The following is a 22,854-nucleotide window of genomic DNA, read 5'->3' as shown; positions in this document are numbered from 1 at the left end:
TCCATTGTCACTTCATTCATCTGTTCATAAAACTCTGTGTTGTACTTGAAGTACATGGTTATCAGTGTATGTCCAGAGAGTTTAACTGTTGATGGTTCAAAATGTTGAGACAGCTGTGGCCAAGGATGTAGAGGAACTTTTGCAAAAACCTATGCAAGTCAAAACTCAGTAGCAGGTCATATCTTTGTAATCACTTATCCTTATGTATTTTCACAAAATCAGACAAGTTCTTACCATGATGAGTACAGTGTCCCCCAGAAGGTTTTTGAAGTCTCACTAGATAGTCAGCCAGTCCATAATTGTGTGAATTGATGGTGTTGAGTATTGCCCACAAAGACATCTCTTCCTTGGAGATTTTTGGCATTCTGTATAAGCATCCTGTTGCTGGCACCCTGCCTATGGTAGCTTTGAGTTCTTCAGCAGAGCCACAGTTTTTCTGGTCATTGTCAAGGTAGGATTCTTTTTGAACATCCTGTAGGCTGAGATTTGTAGCAGTGAGCCAATATTATGATGGTAGTCATTGGTACATATGAGCACCATTGCATTCCCTTTGTCTGCTAGAAGAACCATAGTGGGACACTGTAGTCATCTTATTAATTGTTAAAAAATAAGCCAATTTCACCAAAATATTTAAGGACATGCACTTACAAAGAGATAACCTGCTCATGAGTTTAAGTGTTACATAGCTTTTCACGTAAGTATCTCTGCAAGACTGTTTGTAATTGTTGTCTCAACATTTTGAGCCACAAATGGTTGAACTTCTTGGACATGCACTGACAACCACATACTTCAGGTGCAACAGAGTTTTATGAACAGATGTATGGGGAGACCTCCTAGATGAACTACAACACCTAAAGGAAGTATTCTGCTAAAATGGGGACAGAGAAGTGCAGATTTTTAGGGCATTCAAGAAGAGATAAGATGCTGGAAAACATGAAGGGGAAGAAGAATATAAGAGACTCACTTTCCTTTCACACTTGGGACCACACTTAGCCCAAGAATACAAAGCTACTTGAAAATTAGAACTTAAAAATGGTCTTCCAACCACCACTGAAGACAAAAGAGTGGTTTGGCTCTATGAAAGACCCCACAAAACCAAATGTACCTTGAATATACAGCATCACCTGTGAATGTGGCCAACAGTACATGGGCAAATGCAACAATGTACTTTGAAAGACTGTGAGGAACACACATACATGTGCAACTTGTAAAGACAGAGAAATCAGCAGTAGCAGAGCATAGCATCTACGAGAGACGCACCTTTGATATTCAGAACACTAAGGTACATTGCTAAGCACTGGGACTCTGTTTTAAAAGAATCCATGGAAATATGGATTCATGAGTATCTGGTCAACAGAGATGAAGGAAACCAACTAAGTGGAATCCTACATTGGCAGTAATATGATGGTAGCACGCTCAGCACCATTCAAGTTGCAAGATGCAGCTAGAATATCCACACAGAGATGTGAATGGTGCACCTCTTACTGCTCTGCCCCCCTCCCTACTGCAGCCCCCCCCCCCCCTGCCTAAGGCTTATTGACTGGACAATACATGGCCACCCATAGCCAGGTAGAGGGGGCCTACCACCAGTATAAATATTACAGCATCCTACACTACTGACCATTAAAATTGTTACACCAACAAGAAATGCAGATGATAAACAGGTATTCATTGGACAAATATATTATACTAGAATTGAAATGTGATTACATTTTCACACAAATTGGGTGCATAGATCCTGAGAAATCAGTACCCAGAACAACCACCTCTGGCCATAATAATGGCCTTGATACGTCGGGGCATTGAGTCAAAAAGAGATTGGATGGCATGTACAGGTACAGCTGCCCATGCAGCTTCAACATGGTACCACAGTTCATCAAGAGTAGTGACTGGTGCATTGTGACGAGCCACTTGCTCGGCCACCATTGAGCAGACGTTTTCAATTGGTGAGAGATATGGAGAATGTGCTGACCACGGCAGCAATCGAACATTTTCTGTATCCAGAAAGGCCTGTACAGGACCTGCAACATGCAGTCATGCATTATCCTGCTGAAATGTAGGGATCGAATGAAGGGTAGAGCCATGGGTCATAACACATCTGAAATGTAACGTCCACTGTTCAAAGTGCCGTCAATGCGAACAAGAGGTGACCGAGGCGTGTGACCAATGGCACCCCATATCATCACGCCGGGTGATACGCCAGTATGGCGATGATGAATACGCACTTCCAATGTGTGTCCACCGCGATGTCACCAAACACGGGTGCGACCATCATGATGCTGTAAACTGAACCTGCATTCATCCGAAAAAATGATATTTTCCCATTCATGCACCCTGGTTCGTAATTGAGTACACCATCGCAGGCACTCCTGTCTGTGATGCAGCCTCAAGGGTAACTGCAGCCATGGTCTCCGAGCTGATAGTCCATGCTGCTGCAAACATCATCGAACTGTTCGGACAGATGGTTGTTGTCTTGCAAACGTCCCCATCTGTTGATTCAGGAATCGAGACGTGTCTGCACGATCCGCTGCAGCCATGCAGATAAGATGCCTGTCATCTCGACTGCTAGTGATCCGAGGCCGTTGGGATCCAGCATGGCATTCTGTATTACCCTCCTGAACTCACCGATTCCATATTCTGCTAACAGACATTGGATCTCGACCAACGCGAGCAGCAATGTCGCGATGCGATAAACCGCAATCGCAATAGGCTACAATACAACCTTTATCAAAGTCAGAAACGTGATGGTATGCATTTATCCTCCTTACACAAGGCATTACAGCAACATTTCACCAGGCAACGCCGGTCAACTGCTGTTTGTGTATGAGAAATCGGTTAGAAACTTTCCTCGTGTCAGCACGTTGTAGGTGTCGCCACCGACGCCAACCATGTGTGAATGCTGTGAAAAGCAAATCATTTGCATATCACAGAATCTTCTTCCTGTCAGTTAAATTTCGCGTCTGTAGCATGTCGTCTTCATGGTGTAGCAATTTTAATCGCCAGTAGTATATATCTAGACACTCATCAAAACATCAGAACATGACAGTTTTAAGACTGCCACCTGGCTGGAAATTGAAGAGCTTTCCTCCAATTTGTGTATTAGGAAACAGTGCCATATGGTCCAAATCATATATCTTTGATAGGAAAAAAGGATAATCAGTAGGAAAGAGACATTCATTAAGCCATCAGGTTTCATTCAACTGGGGACTAATTAGATGTGATATCACACAAGGTTCCGCATTAGTGTTCTTACCTTTTCTTGTACATTTCAATGACCTTTCATCAGTAAAGTTACTAGATGCCAAGTTTGTTTTGTCTGCAGATGATACAAAGATCACAGTAAATCACATATAGGATTAGAAAGCCGGCCGAAGTGGCCATGCAGTTCTGGCGCTGCAGTCTGGAACCGCGAGACCGCTACGGTCGCAGGTTCGAATCCTGCCTCGGGCATGGATGTGTGTGATGTCCTTAGGTTTGTTAGGTTTAACTAGTTCTAAGTTCTAGGGGACTAATGACCTCAGAAGTTGAGTCCCATAGTGCTCAGAGCCATTTGAACCATTTTTGATTAGAAAGGTTGGTTAGTAAAAGTTTCATGGACATAAATGGTTCCTAGCCAATTACTCATCATTAAACTTTGACAAAACATGCTAAATGAAGTTCAGACCTGGTAAGAGGCTTCCCACCAGTATATGATTAAAATATAATGGCAAGCAAATAGAGGGAGTTGACAGTGTTAAATTCTTGGGATTACAGCTTGATAATAAATTAAAGTGGGAGGAGTATACCACAGCACTGCTGAAGCCCCTAAAAAATGTCTGTTTGCAAACAAATGTTGTCAGACATAAGTATTGTGTACCAGGCAAGAGCTACACAACAAATACTGTGAGAGGCCATCACCACTCAGGCACACTCACTCGCCTGGCATCTCTCAGCTCCATGTAGCAGGCTGCAGATGGCACTCACAGATGTGGAGCTCTTCCCACTTCCATGTGACTTCCTCCATTGTGTCATACTTATCTGCCATTAGTGTGAAGTCAATAGGGAATGTTGTCAACCTCAGACTACTTTGCAGACATGGAAATTCTTCCTCTGACAGGCATCACACAGTTACCAGTTACAGACCAGCAGTTAGACAGTACAGTTCGGTACCTGCAGTCGGCTCAGTGCAGTACTGCTAAGACTGCCTTCCAATGTAGCAGTCACTATTTTCAGAGGACTTGAACCAACCCAGAGTGTGTCCAATATTTCATTCAGTTATAGCAATGATGTCAAAGACTGCCAAGACACAGAAAAAGTGATTTTTGTTATCTTTGTATTAAGTATCAAACTATGGAAAATCCAGGATGGAATGTAATAATCTTATGAAAAGGATAGTTGGTACTCACCATATAGTGGAGATGCTGAGTGACAGATAGGCACAACAAAAAGACTGTCAGAAAATGAGCTTTCAGCTAACAAAGCCTTCATTGAAAATAGGCAACATACACTCACACAAATGCAGCTCACACACACATGATCACAGTCTCTCCCTGCTGATGCCAGATTGTGAACTGATGAATTGAGGGAAATGACTAACATCCTGGAGATTAATCGAGTGACTTGTGAATGAAGAACTGAATATGAAATGTGTTACAGCAAAATTCACTCTGTGTATGCTTTCTGATGACCATGGAGCCATTCACTTACATATGTGCGAGGAATTGAAAGCACAGTCAGAAACTGATCTGGATTTTCATGCAAAAGTCATCACAGGCAATAAATTGTGGTGTTATGGACATGACTCAGAAGCTGAGCAACAAATGAGTCATTGGATGTCTCCTTCATTGCAAAGATGCCATTTGAGAAAATGATTAGTTTTTTTTTTGTCAAGAGGATCATCCACCATGAATTCATTCCCAATGGTATGACAACTAACTGCTTTACTACTTTCAAGAGCTAAAATGATTACATGAAGCAGTGTGAAAAAATGATCCACATTGTGGTAATCAGGAGATTAGCTTTTGCAACACAACACCTCTGTGCACAAAGCACTGAGTGTCAGGCAGTTTCTGGCCAAAAACCAAATGGCAATGATTCCTCACCACTCATGCGATTGGACTTGGTCTCTGTAACTTTTTTTTTATTCCCAAGAATGGAAAGAAGCCTGAAAGAAGACCATGTTCAAGATGTAGAAAAAGTGGGAAAAATCATTAGAAGCACTAAACAGCATAACTTCAGACAAGTTTGGAAACCATTTCCATCAGTGGAAAAAAACATTAGGACAAGTTTGTCATGTCTATTGGGCATCATTTTCAAAGTGTATAAGTTTTGAAAATGCTGCATCAAATGCACATATTTTTGTAAAATAATTCTCATTATTTTGGTGTTCCACTAGTGTTTTGCTTACTTCCATTCTCTAATGTTGTGCAGGATTATTTTTTGTGGTAACTTATCAAGTCAATTTTTCTGAATCCAACAACATGTAATAAGAATTATCTCTGGCGTGAACACAAGAATGTCTTGCAGAGGCCTCTCGAGGGAAATAGGGATACTAACAACTGTGTCATTAAAAATAAATCTCTTTTTCAAACCAAGAACCAGTTCATGGAATCAATACTAGAAATAAGAATAAGCTCCACAAAGGTTTGGTCACTAACTTTGATCCAGAGAGGTGTTCATTATTTAGGTACACACATTATCAGTAACTTTCCAGCAGCCCCAAAAAGTTTAACTACTGATAAAGTTCAGTTTAAGGGAAGCCTAAAGGATTGATAGGTGGCCTACTTCTTCTAATCCATGGATGAATTTCTTTGCAGGAGAAACTGAAGTGTATATGTTACTGACTATATCAAATAACATTAGTATTATGTACAATCTGTAAAATTCAGTGCAGTACTGTGATCATTGGAAATAAATGTTGTAAAATGATTTTTTCTATTTGATGATGCGTGGCTACAATAGCCTAAAAATAGTCGTATGAAACTCAGTGTGCTGAACATTTACAGATTTTATGACAAGTTATTATTAACTTCTAGATGAAAATATGTTTTCAATTTTTTGACTCAGTCCACATCCACGTGAACCATTACATTTTAGATCTCTGGAAGTTACATTAGCGTATATGCTTTTCTTTGAAAATATTTATTGTGTAGTCTTGTTTTCTGATATGTTCATCATCCTGAAGCTCTCCTCACCATGGATCTATGGGGATGAAAAGTACAACTAATAGAATCCACTCATGTGGACCATGAATATGAATCACTTTGACAGGGTTCATAGGCAGAGGAGTCAGACAGTTGGCATATGCCATCAGTCAAGTAGTCATTGCAGTTCAACAATGGTGAAGTCTTATGGCTGCAAGGAGGTTAATTAAATCAGTGTCTGTCTTGAGGCTGCAGAAGTATGTCCTTTCTTCTGTTGACAGGTTTTTTTTTTGTTTTTTTTGGATGAGACCTGGGGAAGAACGGTGACTCTGTGTGCACCTTCTGCATCTTCCTCCCACATCCCTATCCTGCACATGTGCTGCCTCTCTCCAAGTCATCAACCAACCTACCACAATCCTCCCTTCTCAACCCACTTCTTTCGTCCTTTCACCTGTTCTACTCAACATAGCCTCTTGCCCAGGTCTGCCTGCCAAATAGCGGCCATAGCATTCAGCCAGCACAATGTAACTGTGTGTGTGTGTGTGTGTGTGTGTGTGTGTGTGTGTGTGTTTTCACTTGTCTTGAAAAAGGATTTATCTGAAAGCTTATTGGGTTAGTAGGGTGAATATTGTAAAGATGTTATTGAAACCAGTTCATGTATTTGATCAGCACATTTGTTAACAGCATTTTATTATTTGTATTTTAGATGAAACAGAATCAGTGGGATGGGAGAAGTCAGACTGGCAAGCAGGAGCAGTCGACCTTTACTGCAATGTTAAAAGAACGTTGGAGTACTGTCGTTTTGTGAAACCATCCGGAGAGTCATTCAGAGTTGCTGAAGGACTTGGAATAAGTGGTTTAATTTATTATGGGAAAGGTCTTCAAAGTGGAGATTGTGGAATCACGGTGTCAGCTATGTCAGAAGAGGATTTTGGTACTTGGAGATGTATCCTTGGTGTGTCTGTTGAGGGCACTATAGAGACAGAGACAAGGCTCATTAACATTCATGGTACCACAAAAGGTAAATATCATTTATGTATAATAGTGTGTGAAAGTTTGCATGAAAATAAATCATTAAAAATCATATGGCAAATTCCCAGAAAGTTGCTGGATCACAAAAACATTAGACAGAAATGAGAAGGCACATGTGCTAAACCATTATTTGCATTCAGAACAGATACCAATATATAATGAGAAAGCAATCAATACTTTGCAGATAAAGTCTCTTGATTTGTATGCTCAAAGATAATTTCAGATAAGTGATATTACAACAGACATATACAAATTCAACAAATTGTTATTCTTTACTCTAATATCTGGAAAATTATGAACAAAAATTACTGGTAGTTAATTATGTTAATGTGAACAGCTATTTATGCAGACATCTACAGTATTATTCAGACTGGGTTGTGTCAAAAGCACATTAGGAAAATATATTTTTGTGCTACTACATGAGAGGGAGAGACTCCATCTCATTGACATGTAAATGTAAATGCCGTGTTGCTAGGGCCTCCCATTCGCCTGGTGCAATTCTTTTGAGGTGACGCCACTCCAGTGACTTGCACGTTGATGGGAATGAAATCTCATTGACATGAAATTTATTATGTGCCTCAGGCAACACACTGTTAGTACTGAATTTAATACCAGTGCCCCTTTTTCCAGAATACAGCAAACAAAATGAGTTTGCAAAATAATATCTAAATAATGGACAAAAATCCTATATATCATTTCACTACACATTCTGAAATAATATGTGTATCATCATGATATAATTAACAGATTAACATAGCTGTTATTAACTGACTTCTGAAAGTTATTTGACATTCACTGGATACTCTTAACAACAGACAGTGAATCTGAATAGATGTGGAACTTAGCCACTTTAGATTTAAAGCTCAATAACATCCTTTACCAGAGCTTTGACTACTTCTTGCTGCACTCTGAGGTGGGTATATCCTATGCAAAATCCTAACCACATCACCCAAAATAGTGTCCTGCCACTCACACAGCCAATACAGTATGCTTGTCTATCCCTATACCAATCCTGCTTGCAGTCCTGCATTCCTTGTGACTGACCCAGGTGCATCACCTGTCCCATCGACTCATTCACCGCCTCCTACTGCAATCCTACAAAAGGATGGGTCATGTTTGAAAGTACCCATGTAGTATATCAGTGATGCTGCAGTTACTGTGCAGTACTCTATGTGGGCATGACAAGTAAACAATGTCTGTTCATAAGAATGGTCACTCCCAAACTGTGGCCAAATGCAAACTTGATCATTCAGTTGCTGAAAACGCTTCATACCACAACGCAACAGCTGCTTCACTACATGAGTGATTTGGATACTTCCTTCCAGCACTAGTTTAGCTGAACTACACATGTGGGGATTGTCCCTCCAGCATATACTGTGCTCTTGCAAAACCCCTGGCTCAAACTTCTGCTAACCTGTTTCCCATTGCCTCACCTTTCTTCTTCCCTCCATGCAAGGCACCCATGATTTCTATTTTTCACCCCTCTCTTACCCCACTTCCTTCATCCTCTGCAGCCACACTGAGTCATCTGTCAAAAGACCTGCATCACAATACCCTACCACCCCACCTTTCATTCTGTGTCCTTCCCTACCCCCTCCCCATCTCTACCTCACAAGCAACAGCTCTCAGTAATCAACAGTCAGTCTCACTGCAGGTGTGTACATTTGGGTCTCTGTGTGGTTACATCTGTGTAAAGGTGTGTACTTTTGCTAGAGAAATAGCAAGAGCAAGAAAGCTAGTGTAAGTACTGTTTTCTTTTGTGTGTTTTTATGCACCACCAGCTACAAGTGAGTGGCTTCCTTTCTTCAACATTATGTATTATTATGTTTACTTGAGAACTGCAGAACCCATTTATGCCTCTGCATCAAAGACAATCAGTTCTGTTGATACTTATATTCCTGGGAATTTCTTTTTGTAAAAATAACAGAAAAACCAACTAAGTTCAATTGCAATTAGGACCAAACAAATACTCATATTTACTGTAGAGATTTTTTCACAGCAGGTATGTAAACAGTGAGCTTCAGACAGAAATGACACACAGATAGCTCACAGAATTGTCAAAAACTATAATTTTTATTAGCTAACTAGCTGAAAAAGATCCACTTCATGTGGTTTTTCTTTTCTTTTGTTTTCTGCAAACATTCCAGATCACTCAAGAACATTTGAGATTACAGTAAAAATTAACATTAAAAAATTCATAAAAATGTTGGTATGCTAAGTTGAAAAATACCCTCAAATGCTCCAAAATACTCTCCAATACTCCAATTCACTGTAGTCTTCAACAATACCCTAATTTCTTTACAGAGCATGGAGAACATTCCAAAATGTTTGAGAACTTCCTACAACATTTGAGAATATTTTGGAATTTAGAGAAACAAAACTTTTCTATGTTTTCACTATATTTCATTCTTAATTAACTTATTCTGTCACAATACTTCCTTATGAACTACAATTGCCGTCTTGTTATTTGGTGAGTGGATGCATATATTCTTTGGGTTTCCCCATCCCTAGAGAAAGCTACATGTAGCTGACTATGTTAACAGCATGGTTCTTTCAGATTGTACCCCAACATATATACATCTGTCTTTGTGCCTTATTTATAGTGATACTAAATCTTGATCTCTCTGGCGATTAAACTCTTTGAATTGAAATGTCAGTTCAGAAGATGTGAGTGGAGTCCTCAGGATAAATGCTGTTTTTCCTCTAGCTTTTCCTGATATTATTTTTGATTCAATTATATTGTCTGATAACTGTTCATGACCATTTTATGATTTTATTTTTTAAATTACTATTATCAGCTATTTAATTTATTAATACCAAAATGATTCTTTCAAATAAATAAATGACTTGTGTAATTTTGAAAAATGTTTGGAAAAACTTTATATATTAACTCTTTGGGTTGTTGACAGTGTCATATAAATGATTTGTAAGTTCAAAAGCTGAGTTCTACAGGTTAGTCAACATTCTCAAATATCTCTAATACCACCTCCATCCTTTCCTCTCTTCCTCAAAAGTAAGACATGGGTCTATCTTAGTCTGAATCCTAATTTACCTGTACTCCCTCTTAAATATGTCCTAATTACTTCCTTTGTGGTTCTGTGAGTGTGGAAAGATCCAGCAAAATAAAAGAAAATGTGTTCTTTGAAAATTACTCCAAACAAATAGTTCAGGAGCCTGCTCCTAATGAAAATGTATTAGATCTAATGGCTGCAAATAGTCCTGACCTAATTGATATTCTCTGCGCTGAAAACAGTATTAGTGAACATGAGGCACTTGTTGCAATAATGATTACTAAAGTATAAAACACAGCTAAAACAAGTATGAAGATTTTCATTTTTAGTAACCTAGATAAAGAGGCAGTAGCAGTATTTAAGAAGAGAAACTCGAAACATTTACCTCTGAGCAAGATCATGTAGAGCAATTATGGCTTATGTTTAAATATTGGTTAGCCTTGCACTGCACAAATGAATACCAAGTTTATGGTGCAAGTGCTCCTCCGTGGTATCATATCACTGTAAATAAACTTCTGAAGAAACAGTGGCTGTTATGTAATAGATGTAAAACAAAGAATAGAACAAAAAATAGATAGACAGGTTAATTGGTTGGTTTGTGGGGCTAAAGGGACCAAACTACAAAAGCCATCGATCCCAAGATAGACAGACAGAGAGAGAGAGACTGAATGAAATGCATTTTGCTGTAACTAGGGAAACTTTTGAGACCTCCAATGACTACTGTACTAGAATCTTTTTGGAAAACCTGTCATAAAACCCAAATAAATTCTATTCATACGTTAAGGCTGTCAGTGGAACTGAGGTTATTGCCAAGGGATGACACAGAAACCAAACTCTGGTGTAACAAAGCAAAATCAAAAATCCTTAAGTCCATTTTCAAATAGTCTCTTACTAAGAAAGAGACAAATGTGCAGCTCCAGTTTAAGTCTCATACAATTGCATGAAATAGATAAGAGGCAGCAACAATATGGTGATAAAGTAATGTTGTGTTTGTACTGTTGGAGATGTATTGCCATATGAGAGTTCATTGAGAGTTGGATGAGGAACAATAAACTTCCCTCAGCTATGATATAGTCCCAATGGCATTGAGAAACAGCTGAAATCAGTCAAATTTGTCAAGGATCCAGGGCCCAATGGAATGCCTGCCACAGTCTATGCAGAATTTGCATATGAGGTAGGCCCCTTTTTATCCATAATATAGTATGGACCCATGGAACAAAAACAATGCCTAGTGATTTGAAGAAAGCACAGGTCACAATCATTTACAAGAAAACCATCATTCAACCTAATTGATTTCCATCTGTTGCAGAATCATAGAAATATTCTGAGCTCAAATGTAATGAGGTACTGCAAACAAAATGACAACCTCTATACTAATAAGTATGATTACTGAATACTATTATGATACAAAACCCACCAAAAACCATTTCTCACATGACATACTGGAACCCATGGACCAAGGTAATATGGTGGATGCACTATTTATTGACTGCCGAAAAGCATTTGACCTGGTAGACGCCAATATCTATTTACTTAATTGTGACTGGAAAGAGGATCTCTTGGAGGGGAGGATCCAGATGTTGTCTTGAATGAAGAGTTCTTTGTTTTTGTTGTGGTTTTCACTTCAGAGACTGGTTTGATGCAGCTCTCCATGCTACTCTGTCCTGTGCAAGCTTCTTCTCCAGGTACCTCCTGCAACCTAAATCCTTCTGAATCTGCTTAGTGTATTCATCTCTTGGTCTCCCTCTACAGCTTTTACCCTCCACGCTGTTCTCAAATACTAAATTGGCGATCCCTTGATGCTTCAGAATATGTCCTGTCAACCGATCCCTTCTTCTAGTCAAGCTGTGCCACAAATTCCTCTTCTCCCCAGTTCTATTCAGTACCTCCTCACTATTTACATGATCTACCCATCTAATCTTCACCATTTTTCTGTAGCACCACATTTCGAAAGCTTCTATTCTCTTCTTGTCTAAGCTATTTATCATCCATGTTTCACTTCCATACAGGGCTACACTCCATACAAATAAATTCAGAAAAGACTTCCTGGCACTTAAATCTACACTTTACGTTAACAAATCTCTCTTCTTCAGAAACACTTTCATGGCCATTGCCAGTCTACATTTTATATCCTTTCTACTTCGACCGTCATCAGTCATTTTGCTATCTGATTAGCAAAACTCATCTACTACTTTAAGTGTCTCATTTCCTAATCTAATTCCCACAGCATCACCTGATTTAATTTTACTACATTCCATTATCCTTGTTTTGCTTTTGTTGATGTTCATCTTATATCCTCCTTTCGAGACACTGTCCATTCCATTCAACTGCTCTTCCAGGTCTTTCGCTGTCTGTGACAGAATTACAATGTCATTGGCAAACCTCAAAGCTTTTATTTCTTCTCCATGGATTTTAATTCCTACTCCAATTTTTTTCCTTTACTGCTAGCTCAATATATAGATTGAATAACATTAGGGATAGGCTACAACTCTGTCTCACTCCCTTCGCAACCATTGCTTCCTTTCATGCCCCTTGACTTTTATAACTGCCATCTGGCCCCTGTACTTTACCCCTGCCACCTTCAGAATTTGAAAGAGAGTATTCCAGTCAACATTGTCAAAAGCTCTCTCTAAGTCTACAAATGCTAGAAAAATAGGTTTGCCTTTCCTTAATCTATCTTCTAAGATAAGTCATAGGGTCAGTATTGCCTCACATGTTCCAACATTTCTGTGGAGTCCAAACTGATCTTCCCTGAGGTTGGCTTCTACCAGTTCTTCCAATTGTCTGTACAGAATTCGTGTTAGTATCTTGCAGCCATGACTTATTAAACTGATTTCGGTAATTTTCACACATCTCAACACCTGCTTTCTTTGGGATTGGAATCATTATATTCTTCTTGAAGTGTGAAGGTATTTTTCCTGTCTCATACATCTTGCTCACCAGATGGAAGAGTTTTGTCATGGCTGGCTCTCCCAATGCTATCTGTAGCTCTAACGAAATGTTGTCTACTCCTGGGGCCTTGTTTTGACTTTAGTCTTTCAGTGCTCTGTCAAACTCTTCAAGCAATATCATATCTCCCATTTCCATAATATTGCCTTCACGTACATCACCCTTGCATAAATCCTCTATATACTCCTTCCATCTTTCTGCTCTCCCTTCTTTGCTTAGAACTGGTTTCCCATCTGAGTTCTTGATATTCATAAAAGAAGTTCTCTTTTCTCCAAAGGTCTCTTTAATTTTCCTGTAGGCAGTATCTATCTTACCCCTACTGATATGTGCCTCTACATCCTTACATTTGTCCTCTATCCATCACAGCTTAGCCATTTTATACTTCCTATCAATCTCATTTTTGAGATATTTCTACTCCTTTTTGCTGTTTCATTTAGTGCACTTTTAAGTTTTCTCCTTTCATCAGTTAAATTCAGTATCTCTTGTGTTACCCAAGGATTTCTACTAGCCCTCATCTTTTTACTTACTTGATCCTCTGCTGCCTTCACTATTTCATCTCTCAAAGCTATCCTTTTTCTTCTACTGTATTTCTTTCCCCTGTTCGTGCCAATCATTCATTAATGCTCTCTCTGAAACTCTCCACAACCTCTGGCTCTTTCTGTTTATCCAGGTCCTATTTCCTTAAATTTTTGCCTTTTTGCTGCTTATTCAGTTTAGGTTAGTTCATAAACAACAAACTGTGGTCAGAGTCCACATCTGTCTCTGAAATTGTCTTACAATTTAAAACCTGATTCCTAAATCTCTATCTTACCATTACATAATCTGTCTGAAACCTTCCAGTGTCTTCAGGCCTCTTCCACATATATAACCTTCTTTCATCATTCTTAAACCGAGTTTTAGCTATGATAAAGTTATGCTCTGTGCAAAATTCTACCAGGTGGCTTCCTCTTTCATTCCTTAACCACATTCCATTTTCAACCACTACTCTTCCCTCCCTTCTTTTCCTACTCTCGAATTCAAGTGCCCCATCGCTATTAAATTGTTGTCATCCTTCACTATATGAATAATTTCCTATATCTCATCATACATTTCTTCAATCTCTTAATCATCTGTGGAGCTAGTTGGCATATAAACTTGTACTACTGTGGTAGGCATGGGCTTCATGTCTATCTTGGCTACAATAATGCATTCACTATGCTGTTCATAGTAGCTTACCTGCATTTCTATTTTTTATTCATTATTAAACCTACTCCTGAGTAATCCATATTTGATTTTGTGTTCATAACCCTGTATTCACCTGACCAGAAGTCTTGTTCCTCCTGCCACTGAAGTTCACTAATTCCCACTATATCTAACTTCAACCTATCCATTTTCCTTTTTAAATTTTCTAACCTGCTTGCCCAATTAAGGTATCTGACATTGTATGCTCCTATCTGTAGAACACCAGTTTTCATTCTCCTGATAACGATGTCCTCCAGAGTAGTCCCCACCTGGAGATCTAAATGGGGGTCCATTTTACCTCCGGAATATTTTACCCAAGAGGACGCCATCATCAGTTAACCATACAGTAAAGCTGCATGCCCTCAGGAAAAGTTACGGCTGTAGTTTCTCCTTGCTTTCAGCCATTCACAGTACCATCACAGAAAGGCCGTTTTGATTAATGTTACAAGGCCGGATCAGTCAATCATCCAGACCATTGCCCCTGCAACTATTGAAAAGGTACTTCCTTATAGAAGTATAAATAACATTAGGCATGCTTGAGAGAAGTGTAATGGAACCCTTTCTGTTTATGTTGTATATTAATTCCCTGGCAGACAACAGTGTCAGTAACCTCAGATTTTTGCAGATGATTATTTATTGTGAAGTACTGCCTGAACAAAGTTTCACAAATATCCAACTAGAACCTGATAAGATTTTGAAGTGGTGAGAAAGAGTGACAATTTCTTTTAAATATACAGAAATATATTGTAATTGTAATTTTATTTATCCTGTAGATAACACATTGTGTGCAAAGGAGCACATGATGATATAGGCCAAGTCAAAAATAGAGATGAGATGATACATGGTTAAAATGATTATGACAGTGATCTTATAATGATACAAGTATTCATATAACACATGTGTAATGCCAAGAAATAGAAAACTGTATAGGTGGATATTTTGTGAAAAATTCGGAATTGTACACTATTTCTAAATAAGTTCACATTATTAAGGGAAAGAAACATATAAGCAAATAACATGGGAATTCAAAAGTACCATATACATTACTGAAGTAAAACAGTAAAGGTGACATGCTTCTGTATTAAGTTGTTCAGACTTACATACAAAGTGCAGAACATGGACAGAACAAATTTTTATGTTTCAAGATATTCATCTATACTATAACAACACTTTTGCTATAAATATTTGTGGACAGCAGTTTTAAATTTTGAAGCGTCTTTTATTATTTTAATGTTATTATGTAGCTTATTGTACAGTCTGTTTCCTATTTACAGTGGTCCATTCCGCTTTAGTGTTGTGTATGCATGTTGAAAATGTGTAACCTGCTTTCTCCTTGTATTATATAGATGGATTCTCTGGTTAGTCAATACAAGACTCTGCTATTTTCTAAGATTTTCCTAACAAATATTATTACTTGTAAGATATATAGACATGATAGTGGAAGGATGTGAAGTTTCTTAAATTAGGGCTTGCAAGAGCTTCTTGTGACAACATTTTCTATGGCTCTTACAATTTTCTTTTGCAAATAAAACAACTTTTGATGGCAGATACATTTTCCCTAAAGATTATACCATATAGCAATAAAGATGCTGCCCGGGCAAAGTATGCATTTTTTAGTGTCTCTTTTGATGTGCAACCAGAAAGAATTTTGATGGCATAACACATGATATTCAATTTATTTGTAATGAATTTTGAATATTGGATCCATCTTAGATCTTCTTGGATTCATATTCCAAGAAATCTTGTAGAGCTTACATTTTCAAGGGTTCTGGTAAACAACTCTATGTCTGGTGTTAGTGGGCATTTATTTTGCACTGTGTCTAAGTGCATTGTAACTGTTTTTTTCTGTGTTTATTGCTAAACTTTTTTTCCAGAAAACCAACCTGTAGTTTGAGTGGCACACTTTTTAATCTCATGTAGTAATTCTTCTATGGTCCTTCCTTTTATTATCACATTTGTGTCATCTGCAAACTTTCAGTAACTGTGGTGTGGACTGGTCAGTTCCAAGTCATTTACAAACAGTAGGAACAGAATTGCTCCTAGAATGGAGCCTTGTGGTACACCGTACTTAATGCTCTGCTTTTCTGAGCAGTAGGTCTTTATCTTGTTCCCTTCTTGGATAGCTCAACTACTTGCTCTTTATTTTGGAGGTATGATTTGATCCATTCATAGGCTGGGCCCCTAATACCTACAGATTCAAGTTTCTTAAGCAAGATGGTGGCATCAAATGCTTTAGAGTTGTCAAGAAATATGGCTGAGATATGCTCTTTGCTGTCTGTTGCATTTAAGGCTTCCTTTAGGAATGCAAAGATAGCAATCTCAGTAGATTTAGATTTTTGGAATCCATGTTGTGTATAAAACTGTACACTTCACAAATGGCAGAAAGTGGTAGTTTATGATTACAACTTCAAATTAGTCACATTTGAAATCAGTTAATTCACACAAATTCCTAGATATAACAGGAGAAAATTACAGGAAGGCCTATCAACAATGTAGGAAAAGACAGACTTCTAGTTAACATAAAGAAAACATGTCAAGTTGCAGACAGGCACAATTAAAAGACACTTAGATATCACTTTCAGCCACAGCCCACATCAGCAAAAGAGAGATACACACTGTTCATTCACACAAGCAAGCATGCCTCACATGCCACAACCAGCAACTACAGCATCTCACACTGGCTTGCATTTCAGCTCAAGAGCAAAGGATCCATATTCCATATGGACTGGGAAACAACAAATAGGCTATGCCTAAGCCACTCCAGGCTGAGATGCTGGAGTTGTTGGTCATATGTGCATGAAGTGTAATGGCTTGTGTGTGTGGATGGTGTGTGTCTCTATTTTATTGATGAAGGTTGTGGCCAAAAGCTATGTGTAAGTGTCTTTTAATTGAATTATTTGAATGCATGGTGTCTGTTCATTCGGAAGAACAGACATCAAGTAGATCCTGTAACTGTGAATCACTACATGTAAATTGAAGGGGGATGACTGCTATCAGCTGCAGTGAACATTAAGCAGAATCAGCAGCAATGAGCAAAAATGTGTACAGGACTGTGATTCAAACCCAAGATCTCCTGCTTACTAGGCAGGTGCGGTAACCACTGCACCATCTGAGACACAGCGTTATTGCAGTTTCTTGGACTATCTCAGTACAACTCATGGCAACCACAGCACAGTCCAAGACACAGCATTATTGCAACTTTGCAGACTATCTTTGTACACCTCATGGCAGATCCACACTCCCACTGAACACCACCTGTCCACAGACCCTGTCCAGATATATGGTATTCGGTTATTTCATTTATAGTTAAGCAGGTGGCAGAATACTAGAAAAACTTATTCAGTCTTATGAATAAATTGTGTAGCCCATATTAGAATATTGCTCAAGTGTGAGAGACCCATGCCAAATAGGAGTAACATGGGATATTCAACATATACAATAAAGGACACATAAATGCTTACAGGTTTGTTGGACACATGGGAGAGCAACACATACGAGGGTTGTTTTTTAAGTATGGGCCGTTTTTATTTTAAAAAAAAAGATACAAATACTTTTGTAAAAAAACTTTTATATTCTGATTCTGCACACTTTTACCTATTTTTATACATAGTTGCCTTGTTTATTTAAGCACTTGTGATACCGTACAACTAAGTTTTTAATTCCCTCTTCAAAGAATTCGGCTGCCTGCTCCAACAGCCAAGAGTTCACGGCCGCTTTCACTTCATCGTCTTCATTGAAGCGCTGCCCGCCAAGATGGTGTTTCAGGTACCGGAAAAGGTGAAAATCGCTAGGAGCAAGGTCGAGGCTGTATGGTGCATGGTCCAATACTTCCCAGCCAGAAGAATCAATCAAATCCCAAGTCTTTTGAGAGGCGTGAGGCCTAGTGTTATCATGCAGGAGCAAAACTCCTTTTGTCAGCATGCTGCACCTTTTGTTTTGAATTGCTCTGCAGAGCTTCTTTAGAGTTGCACAGTAGGCATCTGAGTTGATTGTCATTCGTCGTGGCATAAAGTCCACTAGCAAAACACCGCGCCGGTCCCAGAACACAGTTGCCATAATCTTGCGCTTTGTCAGCGTCTGTTTGGCTTTGACCTTGACGGGTGGGGTTGTGTGTCGCCATTCCATCGATTGTCGCTTGCTTTCGGGAGTGATATGGGATACCCATGTTTCATCTCCAGTGACAATTTGACTCAACATGTCATCCCCTTCTTCCTCGTGACGATTCAAAAAGTCCAATGAAGTGGCAAATCTCTTCCCTTTGTGGTCCTCTGTGAGGAGCCTGGGTACCCACCGAGAACACAGTTTCTTAAAGTTTAGGTTTTCAGACACAATTTTGTACAAAACTGATCTTGAAACTTGTGGAAATTCCAAAGAAAGAGTGGAAATAGTGAATCTTCTGTCCTCACGAATCTTTGTTTTGACTGCAGCCACCAAATCATCAGTGATCACAGAGGGCCAGCCTGAGTGTTCTTCGTCATGGACGTTTTGACAGCCATTTTTAAACTCTCTAACCCATTGACGCACTTTACCTTCACTCATTGCATTCAAGCCATAAACTTCTGTTAACTGACGATGAATTTCTGCAGCTGATAGGCTTCTCGTGGTCAAAAAACGTATCACTGACCGTATCTCACACGCGGCGGGAGATTCAATAATCGTAAACATTATAAAGTAGCACAGCGATGCGTACACGTCAGCTACAGAGCTGCAACTTGCATCAGTGTGAACGGTAAGGATGCTGGCAAGTGGCGCGGTGGCTTGTTGCAGCGTCCGCGCGAACTACGGGACTATACGCTCGAACGGCCCTTACTTAAAAAACAACCCTCGTATATCCTGAAAAACCTAAACTGGCAGATGCTTGACAGTAGACACCAAATACGCCATAAAAGCCTACTCACAAAGTTTTGAGAGCCAGTATTATGTGAAGAATGTAGAGATATCTTCAGCCTCATACATATTGCTCCATAAGGAATTGGAAGCAACAAATAGACTATGTGTAAGCCATTTAACCACACTATCATTTCTCCCAGGACTTCCAGTACCACAAGGTAAGCAGGAGCACTTCTGTGAAATTTGGAATGTAGGAGAAGAGGTCCTGGCAGGGGTTAAGTTGTGAGGGAGGGTCATGAGTTGTGCTGGGATACCTCAGTCAGTTGGGCTCTTGGCCATGAAAGCCAAAGGTCGAAGGTTCATTTCTTAGTACGGCACACAGTTTTAATACATTCTATGACTATTTCAATGCCTTAGTTGTATGGGCCATAAAATGCAACGACACATACTTTTTCACGGATTGTGTCTTATCTCCATAACAGAATGCAGATGATCAGATTGACAAACTACACCAATGGTATTCCATTCTGCTGATTCCTTTCAGTGAATGTAAAGAATTGTTCAAACATTGAAATGTATGCTGATAACACAAGGATACTAATCAAAGACCAAATCTCAATGATAATAGCTGCATATCCAAGGTGGTGACTGAACAGCAGACATTTTACAGGACACTTTTTAAGTTACCAAGTATTCTAGTCATTCCTTCCAGAGCCCTTACCTGTCTCTATCAGTGTTCCAGCCATGATACTTCTTACTGTAGACAGTTTGTGCATAGCTTCCAACTTTTGTGTTATTATATTAACATGTATTAATGCATGGAAGTGAAAATTGTATGACCAGCCTGTTATACATATTGTCAAATAACCTTTATCTGTATTTATGTACCTACCTTGAATATAAGGTGACTTGTCCAATAAATGATGCATGAGCTGCTTATTTAGATAAGAGTACCCATAAAAATACATCACACTACAACTGCACAAGTTATACAGTTCTCATCACATGAGCATTACATGTAGCTGTGGACAGGGCGCTATTCTTGAAGCACATTTGTAACTGTTATTACTTAACAAATTTCAATATTCTCAGGTAAATATTAAGCTGACAAAATGGCAGTTACATAGCACAATTCAGAAAGTAGCAACATTTTTGTTAGTACTACGTTTCCCATTAAATTTGGTGTGTTTCTTACAAGTGATATATGCATCTTATCAGAAGTTGGTAATTAAAACAGAGTGTAGCATTAATTACTAACTATTGTTTGTCTTTGTTAATCTGTACCTTGATTCATTTCATAATACTGAATGTTCTCCTTCATAACAGGATCTTCAAAATATAAAAACAGAAGGTATCTGATAATGTATGAGATTAATGTAAGTAATTAGGTATCTGTCATATATGTGTCTCATGATATACTTCAGTTAACATCCTAACTTATCTTCTTCAGATGAAATAAAAGAACTGAAAACTGACAGGCGAAAAGAAATTGTTTTGGTTGGGTCTGAGCTATTTGTATCATGTCAAGCTGACCACAGTTTAAGTTACTGTTGGATAAGGCACCCCAATGGAACCAGAGTGAATGCAAATACTGACCTGCTGTCAGGAAGTTGTATGGCAGTAACTATTGCAAATATGGAAGATGCTGGTCCATGGGAATGCCATCTTGGCCTACCAAATGAAGAGAAAGTCATTTACATTGATGTCACTGTTACAGGTATGTCCATATGAGCTCTTTCTGTTAATACTGATCAGAATAGAAAATGTACTGTCTGCATTCAGGAGGGTAGTCAGAAAGCCAAACCTCATTTTAGGGAACTCCTGAAAGACTTGAACTAGAATGATATATTCAGTGTGTATGTCATGAATGAAAAGTGCAACACTTTTATTAATAAAGTCTTCACCTAATTTGAAAGTTGTTTCCCCCCGAAAAAGACAATTGATTTCTCAAGTGATAAAGGTATCTTCTAACACAAAAAAGGAACAGTATATGTCACTCAGAAGCAGTTCTGATGATTTTATAGTTAATTACAAGACATATTGAAAAATGTGAAAAAGATTAGTGACACCAGGCAACAAAACAGAAAACATGATTGGATATAGTGGAGAAGGAGAGTGTTAGAACCACAGATAAACAGGAGCAGATAGCATTAAGTGGGTGCAGACTGGCAAAACTTTCCAACAAGCATTTCATAACTACTACTGAAAATAATAGGTTGTCAGGTTCAGTAGATGCTGTCATGGAATACCTTAAACCAGTCATTACAAATAACTTCATTAATATGAATATGATCCTCACTACAACAGGACAATTATAGCCTACTGTAAAATCTTTAAAATCAAACAATTCTAGTGGTTATGATCAAATATTAGCAAACCTCATTAAAAAATGTGCTTCTGAGTTTAGTAACATATTAAGTTATTTGTATAACCAGTCACTTATCAGTGGAAAATTTCATGAATGGTTGAAATACACTAACGTTAGGCCTTTGTTTTAGAAAGAACATAAAGAAATGCTGTCAAATTTCTATCCAGTCTCACTTTTGATAGAATTCTCAACAATTTTAGGTAAGGTATTATACAATTGGCTTCTACACTGTCTGACAACAAGTAACATATTGTCAAAGTCACAGTTCAAATTACTACAGGATTCTGGTTTGAGACAGAAATTTACAGACATAGCAAAAGTGTAGTAAATTGATTAGATAGGTAATTACAATCTACTGGCATACTCTGTGGACTGTCAAAGGCATCTGAATCTGTAAATCACAGTATTCTTTTCAGTAAATTAGAATGTTATGGGATAACAGCAATTGGTGAAACATGGTTCAGACCATATCTCTCTGACTGGAAACAAAAGCTGTGAATGGAAAAGAGTTCTGTAGTAAGCCATCAGTTATCATCCAGCTAGAAACTGATTACATATGGTGCCCCACAAGCTTCCATCTTATGGCTGTTACTTTTTGTTAATGACCTTGTTGTGACAGTGCCACGACATTCAAAAGTGCCGCTACGTTAGTACGTGAACACGGCGATAGAGGCGCTCCGCAGCTCGGCCGAGCTCGGGAGTGCCACCTGGCTATGAATGGCGCCGGCCGCATGTCACGGCACGGCAGTCGAATGACAGATGCGGAGTCAGTAGTATGTAACCCGCTAGTGTTTCTACTTTTGCATATCCACGCAAATTATTAGTGCTTAAAGGTTATAACATATTGGCGACGAGGTCGGATATTTTTTTTCCTGCGTTGTGGACTTGGGTGTTCGTGTCGGGGCAGACATGGAACAGCTTATGCAAGCGCTCATTGAACAACAAACACAGCTGACGGCTGCTATTCAGGCACAACAAACACAGCTGACGGCTGCTATTCAGGCGTTGTCGACGTCGCTTACTCATCGTCTGTCTTCCTCTTCTCCGCCTCCGTTCCCTCCTTACGACGAGGCCGCTGAAGACTGGGAGGATTATGAGAAACGTTTGCGGCAACACTTCTTGGCTTTCAGCATTGTCGACGCTCCTATGTGTAAGTCGTTATTTCTATCTTGGATTTCCCCACAGATCTATCAGCTGCTATCTCAGTTAGCCCCTCTGCGGGAACCTGCCTCTCTGTCCTTCCAAGAAATATGTGAATTATTGTCTAACTATTACCGAAAAAACACCCACATCGTTGCCGCCCGCGTGGCGTTCTACCGGT

The 22,854-nt window shown here is 38.9% G+C and overlaps 1 protein-coding gene across 1 annotated transcript in view; it reads left to right on the top strand.

Moving 5' to 3' along the window:
- LOC126251979 (uncharacterized) overlaps nt 1-22,854 on the top strand; it is a 281,887-nt gene that overhangs the window by 208,733 nt on the left and 50,300 nt on the right. The window contains exons 11-12 of the mRNA XM_049952752.1: nt 6,829-7,143; nt 20,616-20,882. Of these exons, the coding sequence (XP_049808709.1) occupies nt 6,829-7,143; nt 20,616-20,882 (582 nt within the window). The remainder of the gene's footprint in view (nt 1-6,828; nt 7,144-20,615; nt 20,883-22,854) is intronic.

The sequence above is a fragment of the Schistocerca nitens genome, chromosome 4 (assembly GCF_023898315.1).
Source record: "Schistocerca nitens isolate TAMUIC-IGC-003100 chromosome 4, iqSchNite1.1, whole genome shotgun sequence".
NCBI classification, from domain to species: domain Eukaryota; kingdom Metazoa; phylum Arthropoda; class Insecta; order Orthoptera; family Acrididae; genus Schistocerca; species Schistocerca nitens.
The sequence above is the reverse complement of the archived record's forward strand: the minus strand, read 5'-3'. Positions and strand labels throughout refer to the sequence as shown.